Below are 21,060 nucleotides of genomic sequence, written 5' to 3' on the forward strand. Positions count from 1 at the left end.
GAATGGACATGGTCAGCAACAATACTCAGGTAGGCCGTGGCATTTAAACAATGCTTAACCACTTAAGGACCGGACCAATATGCTGCTACATGACCCAAGGGGTTTTTAAAATTCGGCACTGCGTCGCTTTAACAGACAATTGTGCGGTCGTGCGACGTGGCTCCCAAACAAAATTGGCGTCCTTTTTTCCCCACAAATAGAGCTTTCTTTTGGTGGTATTTGATCACCTCTGCGGTTTTTATTTTTTGCGCTATAAACAAAAATAGAGCGACAATTTTCAAAAAAATTCAATATTTTTTACTTTTTGCTATAATAAATATCCCCCAAAAACATATATACATTTTTTTTTCTCAGTTTAGGCCGATACGTATTCTTCTACCTATTTTTGGTAAAAAAAAATCGCAATAAGCGTTTATCGATTGGTTTGCGCAAAATGTATAGCGTTTACAAAATAGGGGATAGTTTTATTGCATTTTTATTAATTTTTTTTTTTTTTACTACTAATGGCGGCGATCAGCGATTTTTTTTTTTTCATGACTGCGACATTATGGCGGACACTTTGGACAATTTTGACACATTTTTGGGACCATTGTCATTTTCACAGCAAAAAATGCATTTAAATTGCATTGTTTATTGTGAAAATGACAGTTGCAGTTTGAGAGTTAACCACAGGGGGCGCTGTAGGATTTAGTATTCACCTAGTGTGTGTTTACAACTGTAGGGGGGTGTGGCTGTAGGAATGACGTCATCGATCGAGTCTCCCTATAAAAGGGATCACTCGATCGATGCAGCGCCATAGTGAAGCACAGGGAAGCCGTGTTTACATACGGCTCTCCCCGTTCTTCAGCTCCGGGGAGCGATCGCGACGGAGCGGCTAGAAACGAATAGCCGCGCCATCGTCCCGGATCGCTCCCCAAAGGGAATCCGACCGCCGCATGTAGCGGGGGGGGGGGGGGGGGGTCCCGATCGGACCCACGTCTAGGCAGGGACGTACAGGTACGCCAATGTGCCTGTACGTGCCATTCTGCCGACGTGTATATATACATGCGGCGGTCGGGAAGTGGTTAATTGGTATGAAGGGGCCCAAAGTGTGGCAAGAGAATATCCCCCACACCATTACACCACCACCACCAGCCTGAACCGTTGATACAAGACAGACAGGATGGATCCATGCTTTCATGTTTACACCAAATTCTAACCCGACCATCTGAATGTCACTGCTGAAATTGAGACTCATCAGACCAGGCAACGTTTTTCCAATCTTCTATTGTCCAATTTTGGTGAGCCTGTGCAATTTGTAGCCTCAGTTTCCTGTTCTTAGCTGGCAGGAGTGGCACCTGGTGTGGTCTTCTGCTGCAGTTGCCCATCTGTTTCAAGGTTTGATATGTTGTGCGTTCAGAGAATGGTACCTTGGTTGTAAAATTAGTGGTTATTTTAGTTACCGTTGCCTTTCTATCATCTCTGCCCATTCTCCTCTGACATCAACAAAGCATTTTCTTCCACACAACCTCCGCTCACTACATATTTTCTCTTTTTTGGACCATTCTCTGTAAACCCGAGAGATGATTGTGTGTGAAAATCCCAGTAAATCAGCCGTTTTTGAAATACTCAGACCAGCCTGTCTGGCACCAACAACCAGGCCATGTTTAAAGTGACATAAATCCCCTTTCTTCCCATTCTGATGCTCGGTTTGAATTTCAGTAAGCCGTCATCACCACGTCTAGATGCCTAAATGCATCAAGTTGCTGCCATGTGATTGGTTGATTAGCAATTCGTGTTATCATGCAATCGAACAGGTGTACTTCTTAAAGTGGCCAGTGAGTGTATTTATGTGTATTAAAAAAAATAACAAACATGTCATGCTTGCCTCCACTGTGCAGCTCGTTTAGCACAGAGTGGTCCTGATCCTCCTCTTCTGGGGTCCCTCTGCAGCTCTCGCAGCTTTTCCCTGTATCGCATAACCCCCTAGGAGAAGCGCTATCACGGGAGCCAATGGCTGCGCTGCTATCAATCTATCCAATCAAGAGCCGGGACCCCGTCCAGAGAGGGACAGTGTGTTTCTGCTGAGGAAAATACAGGGCTCAGGTAAGTAAAATGGGGGGCCAGCCACTGCCAGAAGTTTTTTCACCTTCATGCATAGGATGCATGAAGGTAAAAAAAACACAAGGGTTTACAACCCCTTTAAGAGCAGGAATATCAGTAAATTTCTCTAGTGGGGGGACACTAGGAATTAAAACCCTTACCAAGCTAATCTTTTGTCTAACGCTCCACACAACCTACATTTTACACTGTCATGTGACAACATTTTTATGTGTCATTTACGCTGTGGTATGCATATTAGCCTTTAAAATTAGCACTTTAGATTTCAAATGTTCGAGTCCCATAGACTTTAATAGGGTTCTAAAGTTCACACGAACGTTTGGTGTGTTCGCAGGTTCTGGTGCGAACCGAACAGGGGGTTGTTCGGTTCATCCCTAGTGGAGACCCAGCAGTCAGGGTTAGGGACTACAGAAAACAGAGTGCCTTGAGGGGACCTGTAGCTTACGCATGTATTTTCAAATGTGTGCCGACTAAACCCCTGTTCTTAATGCATATTGTTAGACAGGTCAATTTGGTTGGTCGCTGGCTGGTTGGTCAGTTTGAGCTTGGAAATATCTTTATTTGTTTGACAAGCTTTTATTTCACTTCACAGTGGATGATTTTGGATTTGACGTTTTTGGACTTTTATAGTGTGATTTTATATTTTATATGAACAGTGGGAAACCTTTCAGCTTAACGTTGATTCACATTCATGCTAATTTTTGTTTTTTTATTGTTAACACAACTCTCTCTCTCTCTCTCTCTCTCTCTCTCTCTCTCTCTCTCTCTCTCTCTCTCTCTCTCTCTCTCTCTCTCTCTCTCTCTCTCTCTCTCTCTCTCTCTCTCTCTCTCTCTCTCTCTCTCTCTCTCTCTCTCTCTCTCTCTCTCTCTCTCTCTCTCTCTCTCTCTCTCTCTCTCTCTCTCTCAAACTGGTGGCCCTCTAGCTGTTGCGAAAAAGTCCTGTCATGCTTGTAACTAGGGTTGCCATCTGTTCGCGATTCACCCGGACAGTTCGGGTTTGGACTCATGCGTCCAGGTTTCAGACTGTCTGAGACCCGGACACATTATTCAGACTGGACTAAGTCTCTTCCCTTCCTCTAAGTAAGGTAAATCAGGGTTCTTAGAGCACCCATTACATCAGAGCTCCCCTTTACACCAGAGACCACAGTGCTCCCACTTACATCAGAGTCCTTGCCGTACACCTGAGCATCCCTTGCATCAGAGTGCCCAGAGTTCTCCCTTGCATCAGAGTGCCCAGAGTTCTCCCTTGCATCAGAGTGCCCCTTTACAGTAAGGGGGAACTCTGTGGACTCAGTTGTAAAGGGGGAACTCTGTGGACTCAGTTGTAAAGGGGGAACTCTGTGGACTCAGTTGTAAAGGGGGAACTCTGTGGACTCAGTTGTAAAGGGGGAACTCTGTGGACTCAGTTGTAAAGGGGGAACTCTGTGGACTCAGATGGCTTGTGTGATTTATCTTCATATGATTAGAAATTGTATTTAAAGTGGAGTTCCACCCATAAATATAACATTACATCAGTAGTTTTAAAAAAAAATCATTAGTCCTTTAAGAATTTTTTTTTTAGAAGCCTTCAAAGTGTTGTTGCTAGGCAGAATAGTTAATCTTCCCTCTTCCTGCACCTAGGTGCTTAAGCTTCCTAACCTACACCGCACAGACTCCTGGGAATGTAGTGGGTATAACTTTCCAGGAGTCTGTGCACTCCCCAGTCTCAAAGAATCATGTGACTTGGACAGTACAGGTGCTGAAACCTGATCTGAAACCTATTACACTGATTGTGCAGCACTGAGCATGTGCGAGATCTGCAAGGTTGAAATCCAGGAAGTCATACAGTCTGGCTTCATGATGCCCACACTTAAGATGGCCCCAGTCAATTTCTATTTTATAAAGTGTCTAAATGCTGTAACAACCTAACAAAACGGACCTTAGTTTACAGACTAACTTTACTAGAATACATTAAGCTTGTGTATTACAGGGGTATTTATATTTAAAAAGTGAAATTGTGGCCGGAACTCCGCTTTAATAGCAACATCTATGCATAGTTTATGCATACTATGAAAAATAATTGCTGTGCGACTCTGAAGTGTTCGGGTTTGGCTTGAAGAAAAGGTGGCAACCCTACTTGTAACCCCGTCAGCCTTGCAATGCCTCATGGGACTTGTAGTTTTGTAACAGCTGGAGGGCCGTAGTTTCAAGATCCCTGCTCTACAGTGTCTTTTGTATGATGTACTATTCACTGGAAACGCCTGAACTCAATCATTGGGAGGGGTTTCCACATACAAACACTGCAAATAATTTTTGTTTACTAAAGGATGCCTATGACTGTAAACAAGCATGGGCTGGGCAGAGTGACGGGGAACTGTGGGCTCTCCATGCGCTTATTTTGTCTAACAGCAATTCCATTGTGTAACATGCCGGACAGGCTTCAGCGTTTGTTATCTCCTGCTGTGCTGTCCCTTTAAGGCTTTTAAAAAAAACAAGGTGGGAGTGAGTCAGCAGAGGAGGGAAGGTCTATGTGTGTCATATTCAGCCCTCTTCCTGCAAATCACATGAGATTGTGTCTGACCTGCACCATGTACAGCCGGCTTCTACTCCTCGCCCTGGTCTCCTGGGTCCAGGCAGGGCTCTACTACCAGCCGGGGCAGAGCTGCTACAAGCCTATAGCTAGAGGAGACTTCGGGCAGAAGTGAGTATTACTATTTATTATTCTTATAACAGATAAGTATTTATTCATGTATTGATCACTGGAAGCACCACCCAAAGGAGCTATAATGCTTCTAACCTACCTATTGTATTGTAACTGCATTGTCTCTTTATTTTGTAAAGTGCTATATAAAAATAATGACTTTTCCACACAAGCTGGTATCAGATTTACTGGATGTCTCGGTCATGTCTCTAAACGTTGTCCCCTCCTGCCATCTGTAATTAATCTTAAAGCTCACTGTGAAGGTGAAACCTGCCACCTTAAGAGGCTCCGTTCACCCCCTATGGCAGGGATAAGCAATTAGCGGACCTCCAGCTGTTGCAGAACTACAAGTCCCATGAGGCATAGCAAGACTCTGACAGCAACAAGCATGACACCCCAAGGCAGAGGCATGATGGGATTTGTAGTTTTGGAACAGCTGGAGGTCCGCGAATTGCATATGCCTGCTCTATGGCATACATACATATGTCCTAACATATACACATTTGTGGATTCTGTGATAGGGGAGCCCCACCTAATACTTGGGGTGGTCTGTTTCGGTAGACCTCCCAGAGAACGGGGTCCATCTGGTTTTCGGCCAGATGGATCATTGGAAAGTCCCCAAGTCCCCATCTGGAGCCCAACACCCCGGGGATCAGGGCAAAGGTCCCTTCTTTTCGGAGAAGAACCATATGTACATCCTGTGCACTTTTTGTGTCTCACTTTTTGGTGTACACTTTTTTTAATTTTTTTTTCACTGTGTGGAGTTTTTGGCTTTAAAAATAAAGATAGGGATATGAATGCAATGCATGTTTACCACCTGAATGTCTCTATTGAAAACCATGCAGCTGCATTCAGATCCATAAATGAAAAAATGGTTGTAAATGTTTGTTTGTTTTTTTTAGCGTGTAGGACCTTATAATGGTACAGAGCCCTACTCCATAGGAAACAACGTTTTCCCAAGAGTTCATTTTTTTTACATTATGCATGTATATAGATTTTTTTTATATTTATTATTAGTATTATTATTATTTTTATTTATTTATTTAATTTTATTTATTAATTTTTATTTATTTAAAAAAAAATTCCCAAAAGGAGGAAAGGGAAAACTGTAAGGTGCGTTCCAAAAACAGTAGGGACAGAGCTAGAAATAGGAAGGAAGTGATGGTATTGCTGATGTTGCAAGAACAAAAACAAGCTAGCATGTGATTCAGCCCACTGGGCTCCTCCTAGGAGTAAATTATTACTCTTTAATTGGACTGCCTTGTTGAAGTGACACTGAACAATATCCTTATTCTCCCAAACATTCCATATAAAACCGCTCCAGAGTATGTAGAGCCCTGTATATTCTATTTTTTACTGTGTGTTTCTTAGTGTTTTTTTTATTTATTTTTTAAATGTTTTTCTTGTAACGTCCTCCCGAACTCCTGAACCTCCCCCCCCTCACTTCAGTTTTTGAATAAGAAGTGCACCTTTGTTGTGGTCATGTGCACAGTATACTTCCCATAGTCCATAGTCCATCTTGGGAGGAAGCAAGAGAGGGTCACTACATTGCTACACACAGAGAGACCATGGAGAACAAACATAGCCACCCTCTAACAGGAAGTTGGATCACAATAGCAAAAAAAAAAGCCAAGAGTAATTGTACTTTTTGAGCTAAGAATACATAATTGAGTAGATTTTTTACATACCAGAGTTTACCTGTTTAAACATGTCAGGTGGTGAATAGCCTATCTTAGAATCTGCAAAAAAGACAGTTAAAAGTTTGCAAAAAAGTTTTGCTACAACTTTACTAATACGAGTTTTTGTTGTTTAATAGTAAAATGAGGGGTTTTGGGTAAAAGATTTAGTCCAAGCCTCTGATTTACCACTTATGTGTAGTGGAAATACACCATCGTCCTTTATTTTGAGGCTGCTGGAGCCTGTAGTTCTTCTAAACTCAACAGCGCAGCTCGTGTAACCAAAGACAAAGTGGTCATCTCTGGGTTATTTTTTTTCACAGTTATTGTTTGAGTAAAATGCTTGTCCTAGATATTTGTACAAGGAAATACACTTAAATACAATTGTGTAATTCCCCCGCCCCTTTCGTTGTGTTATTGGCAGCCTGCCTTCCAGGGTACTTGGAACGGTATCGGGAAATTCTGGAGGTGAGAGAACATCCCGTGACACACCAGACCAGCTGCTTCCTGAGTATGGGCCAAATAGGTGGCCACATTATGAACATTGGGGTGACCACCTGGAACAGGCGGCTGTTTTTTCACTTTCAGTCTTTTCAAATTATGAGGTTTTTAGCATTAAAAGTAAAAAAAATCTTTTATATCCTTATTCCCCCCCCCCCAAAAAAAATCCATATACAACCACTCTACAGTGGCCCCGTATATTCTATTTTTTAAATAATTTCTTACTGTGTTTTTTTGCTTCCTTTATAAGGTCCTCTGTGAGTTTCTAAACCTCTGCTTTCCCCCCCTCACTTCATTTTATTTGGAATTATAAGTGCTCCATAGTTGTGGTAATGTGCACTACTTGTATGCACAGTACACTTCCCATAGTTCATAGTCCATCTTGGGAGAGCGCAAGAGAGGGTCACTACATGCAGCAGTAGTAATCTCCCCAATGGGCCACAGGTGGAAAAAAGAAACTGACAGGGATTATTACTTCACTCTCGCTCCCTTCAATCAAGATCCTTGGTCTCCACAGCAACAAGTAACCAAGTCAGCCATTCCTCGACTTAGCTTAAGAGTGTCATATCTGCTAACTCCTACCATTGTTGGATTCCTCACAATATCATCCCAGACAGGTTTCGGATCACTCCCCGCTCTCGATAGATATTAGATTTGGAGCATGCAGGGGTAACACCCTTTGGAAGCTTAACCCCTTTTGGTTGTCACTCATCCCGAACCCCGACCCCATTCCAGACCTCCTTACGACTTTTTTCAGGCATAATATAGATTCTGCTGCATTAGAAGAGTGTCATATCTGCATGCCACTGGACTGGATGTTCTAAGGCTAGCCTGGAAATGAGCCATGTCCAGGGAGCTCCATATCAGGTGCTTTAAAGACCCCAGTATGGGAACAAGTTGGTTGCAGCGTTCTTTCCAGGTCCTCAGCAGACTGTGTTGCTGTTCTTTCAGCAGCCCTAGAGACAGCTGGCATCCCGGTAACCGTGACCATCTCTGAGACGGATTCTGGCTTACCTCAGTCTTGCACCGTAGAGTCCATCTTTTGAAGAATCAGTCTTCTGCTATTGACTCATATTTAAAAGGAACCATGTTGGTTTCTTATTGACGCAGGGTATGTACTAACCCGCAAATTGCCTTGTACACATGATCGGAATTTCCGATGGAAAAAGTCAGACGGAATTTTTTCATCTAAGCTTCCGACCGTGTGCGTGCCCCATCGGAAATTCCGATGGACTTCGAAAGAGAACATGTTCTCAGAATTTATTTTCATATGAAAAAAAAAAAAAACACGGAAATTCCGTTTGTCTGTATGGAACTCCGACGAAGGAAAAAGCATGCATGCTCAGAATCAAGCCGACGCATGCTCATCGTAGTGTTGTACGTCACCGCATTTTGGACGGTCGGAATTTGGTGTGACAGTCTATACGCAAGACAGCTTGAGCGGAATTCCATCAGAAAAATCAGCGTTTATCCCAATGCAAATTTCGATCGTGTGTACGGGGGGGCTTAGAGTATAAACCTGTTATCTCCAGTCTTGGGTCTTTTAGAGCCCCTACAGCTGTAAAGACTGCTCCATTACATCTGCTTTTTGAGGAATTCTTCTCTGGGGGTTTGGAAAAACCCAGATAGGTCCTACACAGCCCTTGAGCATCTACTGAGCTTGTTTCATGTGGGAAAGATTGTGCCAAGCAGTGGTTTCACCCACTGTGGGTTTTCAAGTGACCCAACTTAACAGGCTATCTTTCAAAGATTTTACAAGCCCACAATAATTCGAATCCCTCTTTAAAACCCTAATTCTTGCCGACATGCCCTACCCTTTACCGTATTCTGACGGTGACTTTATTCTGTTGAGCGGTTAAAGAATGGGAAAAATCCCATTTCATCTCCCCACAGTATCTCAAGCCCTTTCCAAATTTATGGCCCCAGTGTTTTGTCCCAGTGCCTTTCATGGCATCCACATTGTGGGACACCGAAAAGACCTCCTGTGACGATCGATGTGGGTTTTAGTGAACATTTTCCTGACGGTCCTAACCTCTTCAAGATCTGGCTGTATATAGTATCATCCAATCACGTGGGCCTCTTCTAATTGAATACAAGCTGTTTGTACCCACTTGGTTCTGTAGCGGAAACATCACCAGCTTCCACACCCTCATGACCTTGTCTATTGGTGAGGGAGTGCCCTGCTTCTCAGCTGTTGCAAAAGGTTCATGAGGTAAGCTTTCTTTAAGATGCTTCCCTTACCCTGGCCCGTTCTCAGGCTATGTAATCCAAAAGCTGTTCTCCTGCGCTCAAGTGGCATGCTCGGAGCTGTATGTACACTGGATGTACGGTATCAATTCTTCACAAAGCCCAGAACCATAATAAAATGTGTTTTAAAGATAAAAGCAACAAACATTTATACTCACAAACGCATCAGGCTCTGATGAAGAGGGTTCTCCCTTGAAATGCGTCAGCCAATACAGACTAGACTTTGGTCTTCCCATATCATTGGTTGATTATAGCGGACCTGGAGGCAATGCTCTTATTTATTATGACATGCCTTTACTTGTCATGCGTTTGCGAGTATAAAGTTTGTTGCTTTTATCGTTTAAATACATTTTTTATGGTGATGCGCTAGGTCGGTGCACGGTCATATCTATTCTCTGCTGTTCCAGAAGTAGCTCATCCAGCTACAGGAAAGTTGGTTAATTCTAACCTGTAGGATCATTCTCCGGAACTGGTCTCTGGTTACAGATCCCATTGGACTTCATTACAATGCTGAATTTTCTCCACCATTGAGGAGGAACTGGAGATCTTGTTGTGGCAAGGAAGAAAGCTCGAGTCCTGAATCGAACGCTACCTTGTACTCTACCCCTGTCTTTTGGAAGCTCAGTTTTTAACAACTGTCTACTTCTGGATGCCACATCATCCCTTTAATACAGGACACGTAGGAATTACACAGGTTCTGAGGCTGATTTAGGCACCAAGTGAATTTAATTACCACCTTAATCAGCCACAGAACCTGTATAATGTGTGCCCTGGATTAAAGGGATGATGAGGCAACCCCAGTTGCGGGAGGAGGCTCTGTGGTATGCTGAGCCATCATGCTGAACAAGCTAGTTTCCTTGTGCAGGATCCTTTAACAACACGGATCTTGCTCTGGGATCTAGGTATTTTCTCTCTTGTTTGCTTGAGAGATGGAAAAAAATGTCCTCAGCCAAATATTCTTTGCTATCCAGTTAGATCTGGGGTCTTTAAACTATGGCCCTCCAGTAGTTCAGGAACTACAATTCCCATCATGCCTAGTCATGTCTGTGAATGTCAGAGTTTTACAATGCCTCATGGGATGTGTAGTTCCGCAACAGCTGGAGGGCCGTAGTTTGAGGATCCCTGGGTTAGATCTTCTGACTGTTGTTCCATGGATCCCGATGCATGATGCAATCTGGGTATTCAGAAGCAGCTTTAGGCCTGTGACTCTTTGAGTCTCCAGATTAGGCAGGTTTTCAGTCATTTCTTTTTCTATAGGGCCTTGTCCCAGGGTGTGACTCTTTTCTGATGGGTGTTCTGAGTTTTATGTCTGCTGATGTATCTGGTTGATCGTTTCCATTACGACTCACTTGTGAGAATGTGAATCCCTTTTGTAAATGGAGCAGTAGGTGGGGGTAGCTGGGAACCCAAATGGCTTTTCAATCGGGGTATCAAAGAGATCTTGGAACCTTGGGAGGGCATTTAGTGGTTCAACATCCCCTAAAACTGGTATATTTTATGGGTGCAATGACGCTTTTAATATGACCTATGTTTAATTATATCCTAGATCAGGGGCGCCCAACCTTTTGAGGAGCGAGGGCCACTTTATCGACACAATGCGGTGGAGGTGGGATTCCAGGCTGGCCGCGATCACTAATGGGCCAGCCCCGCCGCGATCACTGATGGGCCGGCCCCGCCGCTGCACATGAATCTGTTCTTCGCACTAATGCTCGGAGATGGTGGGCTTCCCGACCCGCCATCTCAGAGCAAGACATGGCGGGCCACATCGGAGGGCACCGCGGGCCACATGTGGCCAGCGGTTGGGCACCCCTGTCCTAGATTGTAAGCTCCAAGGAGCAGGGCCCTCTGATTCCTTCTGTATTAAAATGTATTGTAACTGTACTGTCTGCCATAATGTTGTAAAGCGCTGTGCACGCTGTTGGCACTATATAAATCCTGTATAATAATAAAATTTATATATTTTAGGACATACCCAAGGCCACACGAATACCTCTCTATAAATAGTCTGCCAAATGCTTGGGACTGGCGTAATGTCAAGGGCTTCAACTTCGTCAGCACTACACGAAACCAGCACATCCCTCAGTACTGCGGATCATGTTGGGCACATGGGAGTACCAGCGCCATGGCAGGTTGGTTATACTCCCCTTACATCCAGCAATACTTACCATACTTAAAAAGTCTTTACATTTTATGAAAACCCTCAGGGACAGAAGGAGGTTCAGTGGTGCATAGGGTTGTATTTCATTAGACACTGCACTTTAGGCAATACTGACCCACTGAATACCGTAGGTCATGAGGAGAATAAAACTATTCTCGGAAATGTGTAAAACGTATGACATTTTTTGTTTGTCCAAAACACATATTTAGAAAGGCAGAAAAGGGGGGCTTCACACAGGGAAATGCCCCTTATATGCATTACTGACACCTACTGAGTGCCTCCACTTTTTATCTCTTAATCAGGAGTTTGAAAACCTCCAGCAGCTGTAGAAATAAAAATCGCCCCTTTCTGGCTGCACCCAGCATTTTAAAATAAAAAAAATGTGCTGTTTGGGCTTTAATGAATTTAGAAAAAATATTCCAGCATTAGTAGTAATACAATAAAATTGGATCCCGCTTTCTGCTCCTAATATTTCAAGTGATATTTTTTTTTCTGTTTCTCTAACATGACTGTTCATAACCCCCCCTGCAGATCGCTTAAACATCAAGAGGAAAGGGGCCTGGCCATCTGCCTACCTGTCTGTACAGAATGTGATTGACTGCGGCGAGTCAGGATCTTGTGAGGGTGGAGACCATGGAGGGGTCTGGCAATATGCAAATAGCCATGGTATACCTGATGAAACCTGCAACAATTACCAGGCCAAGGACCAAGGTAAGAGAAGGGGGACATCAGTAGCTAATAAGCTGGAAAACAATAGGCCTTGTATGTACCCGTCTGTTGCCCCAAAGCAGCCATGTTCCTAGTCCACAGAATGGATGAACAATAGGAGAGACCTGATTGGGTGCTTAGTGTCTGCTGTGACGCTGGCTTAATGCATTGTGTGTCCCCTACCTTCTCTTTTTTTTTTTTTCTTCTTCTTTTCGCTTTCTTTTTCTTGTTATTTTTCCATGCTTATCCCCAGTTTGCACTTGGGTACACTGCTTCTAACTTGGGCACAACTGCTCCCAATTTAGTACATGTTTGTGTTTGCCCTACTTATCGTGTGAGTGTGTCTGGATCCATCCACGTGAGGGTTTGCGTGTTAATCTGTGCTTTACATTTTTTTATTATCTTTCCTTATTACCATTTTTGTGGTCACCCCACTTGGCACGTGGGTGTGTGTGTGTGTATCTGCCCCCAATTAACTTGTCTGTGCAGTCATCTGTGAAAGATCTCAGTGAGCTGCTGTTTGCAGACAATGAGAAACTGTTCTGTACTGAACAGCAGGTCAATGCTATTGTTTTATAGCATCCAGAATAGAGATGGTATTCCTGAGGAGCAAGGGGAGTCTACTAAGCAGGCATTGTATGCAATGAGGTGTTTTTATTTTTATTTTTTAATTAAAAAAAAAAGTTATACTTGCCTGCTATGTGCAAGGGTTTTGCACAGAGTGGCCCTGATCCTCCTTTTCTGGAGTCCCCCGGCGGTGCTTCTGGCTTCTCCTCTTCGAGTGCCCCCACGGAGAGATGCTTTCCATACGGGTGCGCTCCTGAGTCCTGCTGCTGCGGCCATTGACACAGACAGCAGGACTTGGCCCGGCCCTGCCCCCCCCCCCCCCCCCCGGCTCCCATTTCACTAGATGTGATTGACAGCAGCAGGAGCCAATGGCTCCGGCGGCTATCAATCGATCCAATGAGGACCCAAGAAAGCGGCTGGAGCCACTGTGCTCGTCACTGGAACGATCAGGTTCAGGTAAGAAAAAGGGGGGCTCTGGAGGGGCAGTTGCAGCACAGAAGGTTTTGTACCTTGAGGCTGGGTTCACACTATCACCGCATGCGGCTCACAGCGCGTCCTGGTTCACCATTTTAGCCCGAGTTTTTGTCTGAATTCGGACCTGAATCTGCATAAAAGACGCACAGGGCTCCTGTGCAAATTTGCAGCGGAAATATGTGAACCAGCCCCATAGAGAGCCAGTCAAAATCTTGTGCTATTGCGAATTGGATGCAGAGAAAACCCAGAACAAAGAGGAACTGCGGTCTGCTCACATAATTTGTAATAAAAACATCTTTGCCATTCTGAATCTTCCCTCCAATCACTTTGCATATTATTTTATATATACTGCGATTCCTTGTCAAACATTCTGCAGAAATCTCCCCCCACCGAGTCTGTCTGCATCCATTTTAACTGTGGGCAGCTGAAGCTGCTGCCTGTTCATTTCCTGGATCTACACAGAGGCACACCTCCAGCCCTGCAGCTATCATTGGCCCCCCTTATGACTCCTCCCTTCCTTTCTCTCAGGAGAGTTAGAGAGAGCGGTGCATGATGTCATAAGCCTAGGCTAATGACCAGACAAGAAACAGGAAGTATAAGGTATTTACTGGCAGAAAAAAAATTACTGTCCAAAGTTAAAACAATAAGGGCAGAAGATTTAATAGATGGAAAGAAAAAGGTAGGATTTAATGCATAGAATGCATTAAGGTGAAAAACCCTGAGGGTTTACAATTCCTTTTTATTAAAACATATATGATGGTTGCATCAAGTGACAGTATAGATGAAATCACGTCTATTGCTTCTATATCTATAATGGTATCCCATACAAAGAATAGGTGATATGCATTCAGCCTGGATATACATTATGTGATATTCTCAGGCGCTGCAATAGAACCAAACACAACTTTGATATAGTGAAGATCAGCACTTCTCAGTTTTATTATGCTTTGTTCCCTATTTTCTAAGGCAGATCACCAAGTACTTCCACTAATTGGCAGCTGTAATTTCACAACCCACTGTGGATCCATTTTTCCAAACAATCCTTTTATGCATTAAAACAACTAAAACACAGAAGTCTGTGTCAGACATGATTTATTATCTGCCAACGGCTATACTATAATGATGGGCTTAGATGTGTTTGGATTGTACTCACCAGGAAGCCATCGCTGCACACCGCCAATCATAGGTGGGGTGTGCAGCTGCAGTCCAGGAAATGCCTCACTGCCCATGGTTGGCGGGGTGCAGTGACGGCTTCTTGGCGGGTATGATCCGAACACGCCAGAGCCCATCCCTACTATACTGTTATGAAAAGTCTAACGTACCAAGTGAACCTGTGTGTAGTTCCCACTGTTCACATATTGCTGGTCGAGTTCCCATGGTGTAAGATCCATGTCACATGAGTGATTTAATAGCCGCTACAGATTCGGTCCTTACAGTTTTAGTGTTGATCGAAGGATGTAGTGTTGTGAACTAGATACAGAAATCCACATCAAGTGGCTGCTCTGGGTGTCATCCCTGGGTGTCCGTCGTACACCAGTCTTTTTCACTTGTATAGATGGATCTTGTCTCCAGCTACAAACACGGATAATTAGATTTGTAGCTCATAAAAAGTCTCTGGTGTGATCGGCCCCAAAGGACGCTGGTATAAGTGTGTCTATGTAGGTTATACAGTACATGGAGAAGGCATCATTTCAAACCCCTAAGGAGACATTCCTGAGACTCATAATGGGATGCAGCAAAATGAGAATCGTGCATCATGAACTGAAAAATGTATAGTTTGTGTATAGACACTTTTTAATATGTAAATGTTCTGAAATTACAGACTGCAACAAATTCAACCAGTGTGGTACCTGCGTGACGTTTGGGAAGTGCTTCACCCTCTCTAACTACACGCTGTGGAAGGTCGGAGATTACGGCTCTGTCAGTGGGAGAGAGAAGATGATGGCTGAGATCTATAAGAATGGACCAATCAGGTAACCAGACCCCTGAAACCAAATAAAAAATTGGTTACATGAAAGCTGGGGGGGGGTCTCATTATTATGAGTTGTTGTGACCCCATTAATGCAGAGTCCTTATGAGCAAGGTCTGTTCTTGTTGCCTGAGCAGCCATACTCTTTTCCGCCTGAGGTGGTTTGTTTCTCTGGGAAATAAGAATATGTCTTCCTCATCCATGGTGTATAACCTCCATCACATCTGAAAGAAGACCTCCCCATACATCAAACAATCTTTGAAATACATAAACTGTTTTCTTAGCAAAATATTTGTAATATATTATTTGATGGTTCATACACCACTTCCACACGCTGCATAGGTAGAGGGTGACACCACTATTCAGACCTCTCTGCTGTCAGGTATAATTGGTGACGTTCAACTGTAGTTTTTCTAATCTGAACGTGGAAAAAGACTGGGGTTTGTGATCTGATCTCCACTTTTTTTTTTCTCACCAAGGCCCCTTTCACATGTGCGGACCATTCGTCCGTTTTTTACAAGTCCGTTTACGGACTTGTAATGCATCCCTATGGGATTGCAGACGTTGGCGGATGATGCATCCGCTAGCGTCCGCAAAGATCCGCGTCCGTAAAGATCCGGTTTTTCGGACGGAAGAAAACCCTATTTTTCTTTCGTCCGGCGGAACGGATCGGATGAATACGGACACACGGTCTGTATTCATCCGATTCCCCATAGGGGAGAGCAGGGGAAAGACAGGGCGGTCTCTGCACAGTGTGCGGGGACCGCCCTGTCCGCCGACAGCTCAGCGGGGATTACGGATGATCTCCGCTGAGCCGACGGACACACACGGGGCGGACACAAAAACGGTCCCCTCCGTGTGAAAGGACCCTTACTGTACATTCTCCTGCCTATGTGTATCAAACCATCTGCATTCCCCATTATGAGAAGAATTGGAGGTGCAGCTAATGTAATGGACACAGGAAGCGGAGGGCAGTGACCCACAAAAACCAATCAACCTTAATCTTTCAATGACCAGGCTTTAGTATACTTCTATCTGATTGGGCTTTGGGATGATTGCTCCATTACATAATCCTTGTGTTCCCATATTAATGAAGCCAGTTATCGTTGTATGGATTACTGTGGCCAATGGACAGTTCTTATTTCAGGTGCCTTGATAAGTGAGGCTCAGTGAAATCACATTTGCTTCAATGAATAAATGTGTCAACTGTTGTATGTAAAATAAGTGATGTTTTATATTTGTATTTTCCAGCTGTGGTATAATGGCTACAGAAAAACTAGATGCCTACACTGGGGGCCTGTATGCCGAGTACCAGCTCAGTCCCATGGTGAATCACATAGTGTCTGTGGCCGGCTGGGGTGTGGATGAGAGCGGCGTGGAATACTGGATTGTCCGCAACTCCTGGGGAGAACCTTGGGTGAGCAATCTCTTCATCTCTATACTCTGCGAGGGGGAGCAGGAAACCTGTGCTAAGGGAAATACTGGATATTGGCTGTTCTGCTAGATCAGGGGTCTCAAACTAGTGGCCCCTCCAGCTGTTGCCGAACTACAAGTCCCACCATGCCTCTGCCTGAGGGAGTTATGCTTGGAACCGTCAGCCTTGCAATGCCTTGTGGGATTTGTAATTCCGCAACAGCTGAATGGCCGCCAGTTTGAGACCCCTGTGCTAGATGTTATACGGACCTATTCTTGGCTTCAATACTTTCAGAGCCACTGACCCGGTAGCATTGTACAGATGAAGTATTTAGATTTCACTTGTTGCATGCTTATTCCAGCTGGAGAGTCAGAAAGTTTTGAAATCGGCAATAGAAATATGAAAAATATAAGATGCAAATTCAGTGCAAAATCTCATACAAGCTTTAATTTGTCAAAATCATTTCAAAAGTCACTTTATCTGCAACATTCGATTGAATAATATCAAATGATCGTGTTATTAAAGGGGTTGTAAAGGTACATTTTTTTTTTCCCCCTAAATGGCTTCCTTTATCTTAGTGCAGTCCTCCTTCACTTACCTCATCCTTCCATTTTGCTTTTAAATGTCCTTATTTCTTCTGAGAAATCCTCACTTCCTGTTCTTCTGTCTGTAACTCCACACAGTAATGCGAGGCTTTCTCCCTGGTGTGGAGTGTCGTGCTCGCCCCCTCCCTTGGACTACAGGAGAGTCAGGATGCCCACTAACACACAGCTCCTTTCTCTATCTGCAATGTAGGGAGTGTCCCGACTCTCCTGTAGTCCAAGGGAGGGGGCAAGCATGACACTCCACACCAGGGAGAAAGCCTTGCATTACTGTGTGGAGTTACAGACAGAAGAACAGGAAGTGAGGATTTCTCAGAAGAAATAAGGACATTTAAAAGCAAAATGGAAGGATGAGGTAAGTGAAGGAGGACTGCACTAAGGGAAAGGAAGCTATTTAGGGAAAAAATAAATTGTACCTTTTATAACCCCTTTAATGTCCCACCGTGACATTGCATTGTCACCCTAAAACTGGAACCAATCAAGGACTTTTGACAGCGTCACCAAGATCCCCTCCTTTTTTAATGAAAATGTATTTTGAAATGGCATCACCCTGTTAAACATTGATGAGATTTTAAATGATCATGTGTGTATAGATTTATATTTTTGCAGTGTTTAATTCTTCTGTAACTCGCTAGTTTTCTTCTTCCATCATTTTATGTGCTATTGCAGTAAGTATAGTCATCAGTGCTTGTTTGTGATTTGGGGTGGTAAATTGATGTAGTTGAGTTGTGCTTTTACCGCCCCTCAACTGCTCCATCTTTTGCTGCCGGGGCTCACTGATGTGCTGGCACGCTCACACTCAGAGCAGATCTCTGCTAATAGCTGCTTGTCGGCTCCAAGCTAAAGAGTCAATACCAGCAGGACTGTCCTTAGGTTGTGACCTCTGAGAATCGGCTAACCCTACTCATGGAAAGCAATGGGCCGATGGGGAGAGATTTCCCCTGACCAGTCCTGCATTCCACACGCACAGTCTGCGCCATGTGCCAGAATTAATAATGGGCAGTCAGTCCCAACAGAAGCCTGGTATTTGGTTTCTGTAGTGTTGTATTTATAGGGCTATGCTCTACCACCTCACCCCAGGGCACGCCGATGCAGGGCTTTTATGGGCCTTTCACCTCAGGGGGCACACAGACGCATGGACAATATGGAAGCCTGGCAGATCAAATGCCAGGCTTCCCTAGCGTTACGCCTGTGCCCTTTCAAGTCTGGGCACACGCCAGCAAAGACTCCTGGAAAGACAAGAGGGCGGCCAGTAAGAGGAGAGCTGGGATATGACATTACTTATGTCCTATATCTGCCACTTCTAAATCTGCTCCACTTCCTCCAGGTGCCAAGCACCAGGATCATGATGCTCTTAAGAAATAAAATAATGCTGGCAGTAAAACCAAATTAAGAGCATCATGGGTGTAATATCATATGATGGTCTACAATAATACCAGGAATTAGATGAAAATAAATTAAATCAAAGTCAGTGTCCTCCGTGCAAAATTTCCACCAGTGAATTCTTAAGAGGCTTGTATGTGCAATTCCCTTTAAATCCACAAGTGCAGTCCGACACAAACTCGTGGTTGGCGAAGCATGAGTTTGTGTCGGACTGCACTTGTGGATTTAAAGAGAATCGCGCATATTAATAATTCACTGGTGGAAGCTTTGCATGGATGACACTGTGGATTTTATTTAACTTATTTTCATCTAATTTACGGTTTTATTATGGGAAAAAGCAAGGCAGTGAGGTGATCAGATCCTACAGGAGCTGCAGGAGGTGAACCTGCTCTTCATTCATTTATCATCCACCCCTCTACCATTCATCCACTATTGCTAGAATATTATGCCATAGACCCCCTTCACTAGGGGTGTAACGGATCAGAAAACTCACGGATCGGATCGATCCTCGGATCAGGAGTCACGGATCGGATCATTTTTCGGATCAGCAAAAAAAAATACTAAACTTGTTACACCCAACAGAGTTTTAGATTCAGTTATTTTCAACACAAAACGGAGCTTAAATACAGAATATGTAAATCTGACGGACTGTTTACATGTTACATTTTAAAATCTGCAGCAAACCTTACATGCGTGCTAATGTGACAGAACACCTCCGATTTTCACATTAAGTTAAATATTAATATCAGAGAAGTTCTGTCACATTAGCAAGCATGTAAGGTGCCATTAAACGCAGCTATTCACAAAAAAAACTATTTGTTTTTTTACCAAAAAACATTTATCAGCGTACATATTGGCCTAAATATATGAGCGACACAGTACCGTATCGCAAAAAAATGCTCTGGTCAGGAAGGGGGGGGGGGGGGGGGGGTAAATCTTCAGAGGCTGAAGTGGTTAAACAGGGACCTGGTCAATGCCATACACAGTGTGTGAAGCAAAGGAACGGTGTACTGTGACATGCTGTGTATACAGTGGGGGGAAGTGTCTCAGTGTAGCACACACACAGACAGTAGCGATGTACAAGCACACACTGACAGGTTAAGCCCTCTCCACCCCTCCTAAGGACTCTCATGATCCCCTCACAGCCCGGTGTGATTGTTCCAGCACGGCATTCCAAGCAGGCAGGTTAGGGAGAGGAGAAAGTGAGTGAGAGGAAGTAACAAGCTGAACACACACTGCTGGCTTAGTTTCTCACCTCTCTATACAGTGCACTTGTTCCCGATCCCTCACCTAACATTATCTTATCTGCAGAGCAGAGGCTGGCCGTTCCCCCTTCCAGACACTTACAGATTACTGTGTAATCACGGGTGAGTCGGTGACATCCATCGCTTTTGTCGGAGCAGCCAGGGGAATTCAGTCCCATGCTGTGAAGGGTCACTGGCAAGCACACGCTCTCCACTGGGCTGGAGCAAGATGGCCGCCAGCTCCGGAGCTAGGCCGAAGCCGGGGACTTTCCTACGGCCGAGGCTCCGGAGCGATCCGCGGATCGTGTGGTGTGCCGATCCGAACGGGGTGGCCCGTTCGGATCACGGATCGGTGACGATCCGTTACACCCCTACCCTTCACACTGGTGCCTTCCATAGCGTCGGCGGTAAAATGTCACTGTTTTACCGTCGGATTTGCTGCGCATTTAACCCCCCGGCTAGCAGCCGAGAAAGGGTTAACACCCGCAATGCGCCACATTGCCGGCGGTATGGCAGCACTGCCCATTGATTTCAATGGGCAGGAGCGCATGCGCTCTAAAGAAGCTGCTGGCAGGACTTTTCTGACGCCCTGCCAGCGCACCGCTCCAGTGTGAGGAGCAGCTGTTTTAGGGTGGCTTGCAGGCGCTATTTTTAACGCTATATCGCCTGCAAAACGCCCTCAGTGTGAAAGGGGTCTTAGTGTGTTTATTCATGGTATAATTGTCTACATTGGACAGAGGAGCACTGGATGCTTTTGTGTAATTTTTTCATGTTTGTTAGTTTTGTGGACTGTTATACAATATTCCACCCATATTGGTCTTGCATGCAGCATTTTGGGTGCTCAGACCCGGACACTTCTTTGGGTGACTCTACTGACCCTTTGAACGCTGGTTATAAATTGACCACAAGTTTAGCCATTTCTCACTAACCTGTTTTTTTTAATCCCTTTGCAGGGGGAAATGGGCTGGCTACGTATTGTAACAAGCACATATAAAGGAGGAAAGGGAGCAGACTACAACCTGGCCATTGAGGAGGACTGTGCCTATGGTGATGTTATACTTCCATAATTTAATAAGTATAATCGCAATGGGAAAAAGCTGCTACAGCCACTGCAACCTCCGCACTGGAAATGATCAAAGCGATGCAGACAAATCAGCACACGCTGCTTACCAAGGGGACTCCTAAATGCATTCATAGGACTGAAAAGTGGGGAACGCAGTACTGGTGCCATGTATTCCTCACCAGGGCCTGGAAGACAGAACTACACACACACACACACACACACACACACACGTAAAATGATGGTAGAACCCCAGCTTTTAAAAAAAATATATATA

General features: G+C 44.4%; 1 protein-coding gene across 1 annotated transcript; it reads left to right on the top strand.

The window, feature by feature from the left end:
* The first annotated feature begins 4,625 nt into the window (after positions 1–4,625).
* CTSZ (cathepsin Z) lies at positions 4,626–21,013 on the top strand. Its single transcript, XM_040329710.1, has 6 exons — positions 4,626–4,780; positions 11,170–11,333; positions 11,894–12,073; positions 14,934–15,084; positions 16,332–16,497; positions 20,677–21,013. Exons 1-6 carry the CDS (start codon positions 4,644–4,646, stop codon positions 20,788–20,790), a joined length of 912 nt encoding a protein of 303 aa, XP_040185644.1. The 5' UTR covers positions 4,626–4,643; the 3' UTR covers positions 20,791–21,013.
* Positions 21,014–21,060: the final 47 nt, after the last annotated feature.

Source organism: Rana temporaria, chromosome 12 (genome assembly GCF_905171775.1).
Source record: "Rana temporaria chromosome 12, aRanTem1.1, whole genome shotgun sequence".
In the NCBI taxonomy this organism is placed as follows: Eukaryota; Metazoa; Chordata; class Amphibia; order Anura; family Ranidae; genus Rana; species Rana temporaria.

Bases quoted from the DNA above. Each gene is read 5' to 3' on its own strand.
- CTSZ (XM_040329710.1), top strand. From the start codon at position 4,644: ATGAGATTGTGTCTGACCTGCACCATGTACAGCCGGCTTCTACTCCTC. The intron at 15,085-16,331 runs GTAACCAGACCC...TGTATTTTCCAG, and splicing joins TATAAGAATGGACCAATCAG to CTGTGGTATAATGGCTACAG. The intron at 16,498-20,676 runs GTGAGCAATCTC...ATCCCTTTGCAG, and splicing joins ACTCCTGGGGAGAACCTTGG to GGGGAAATGGGCTGGCTACG.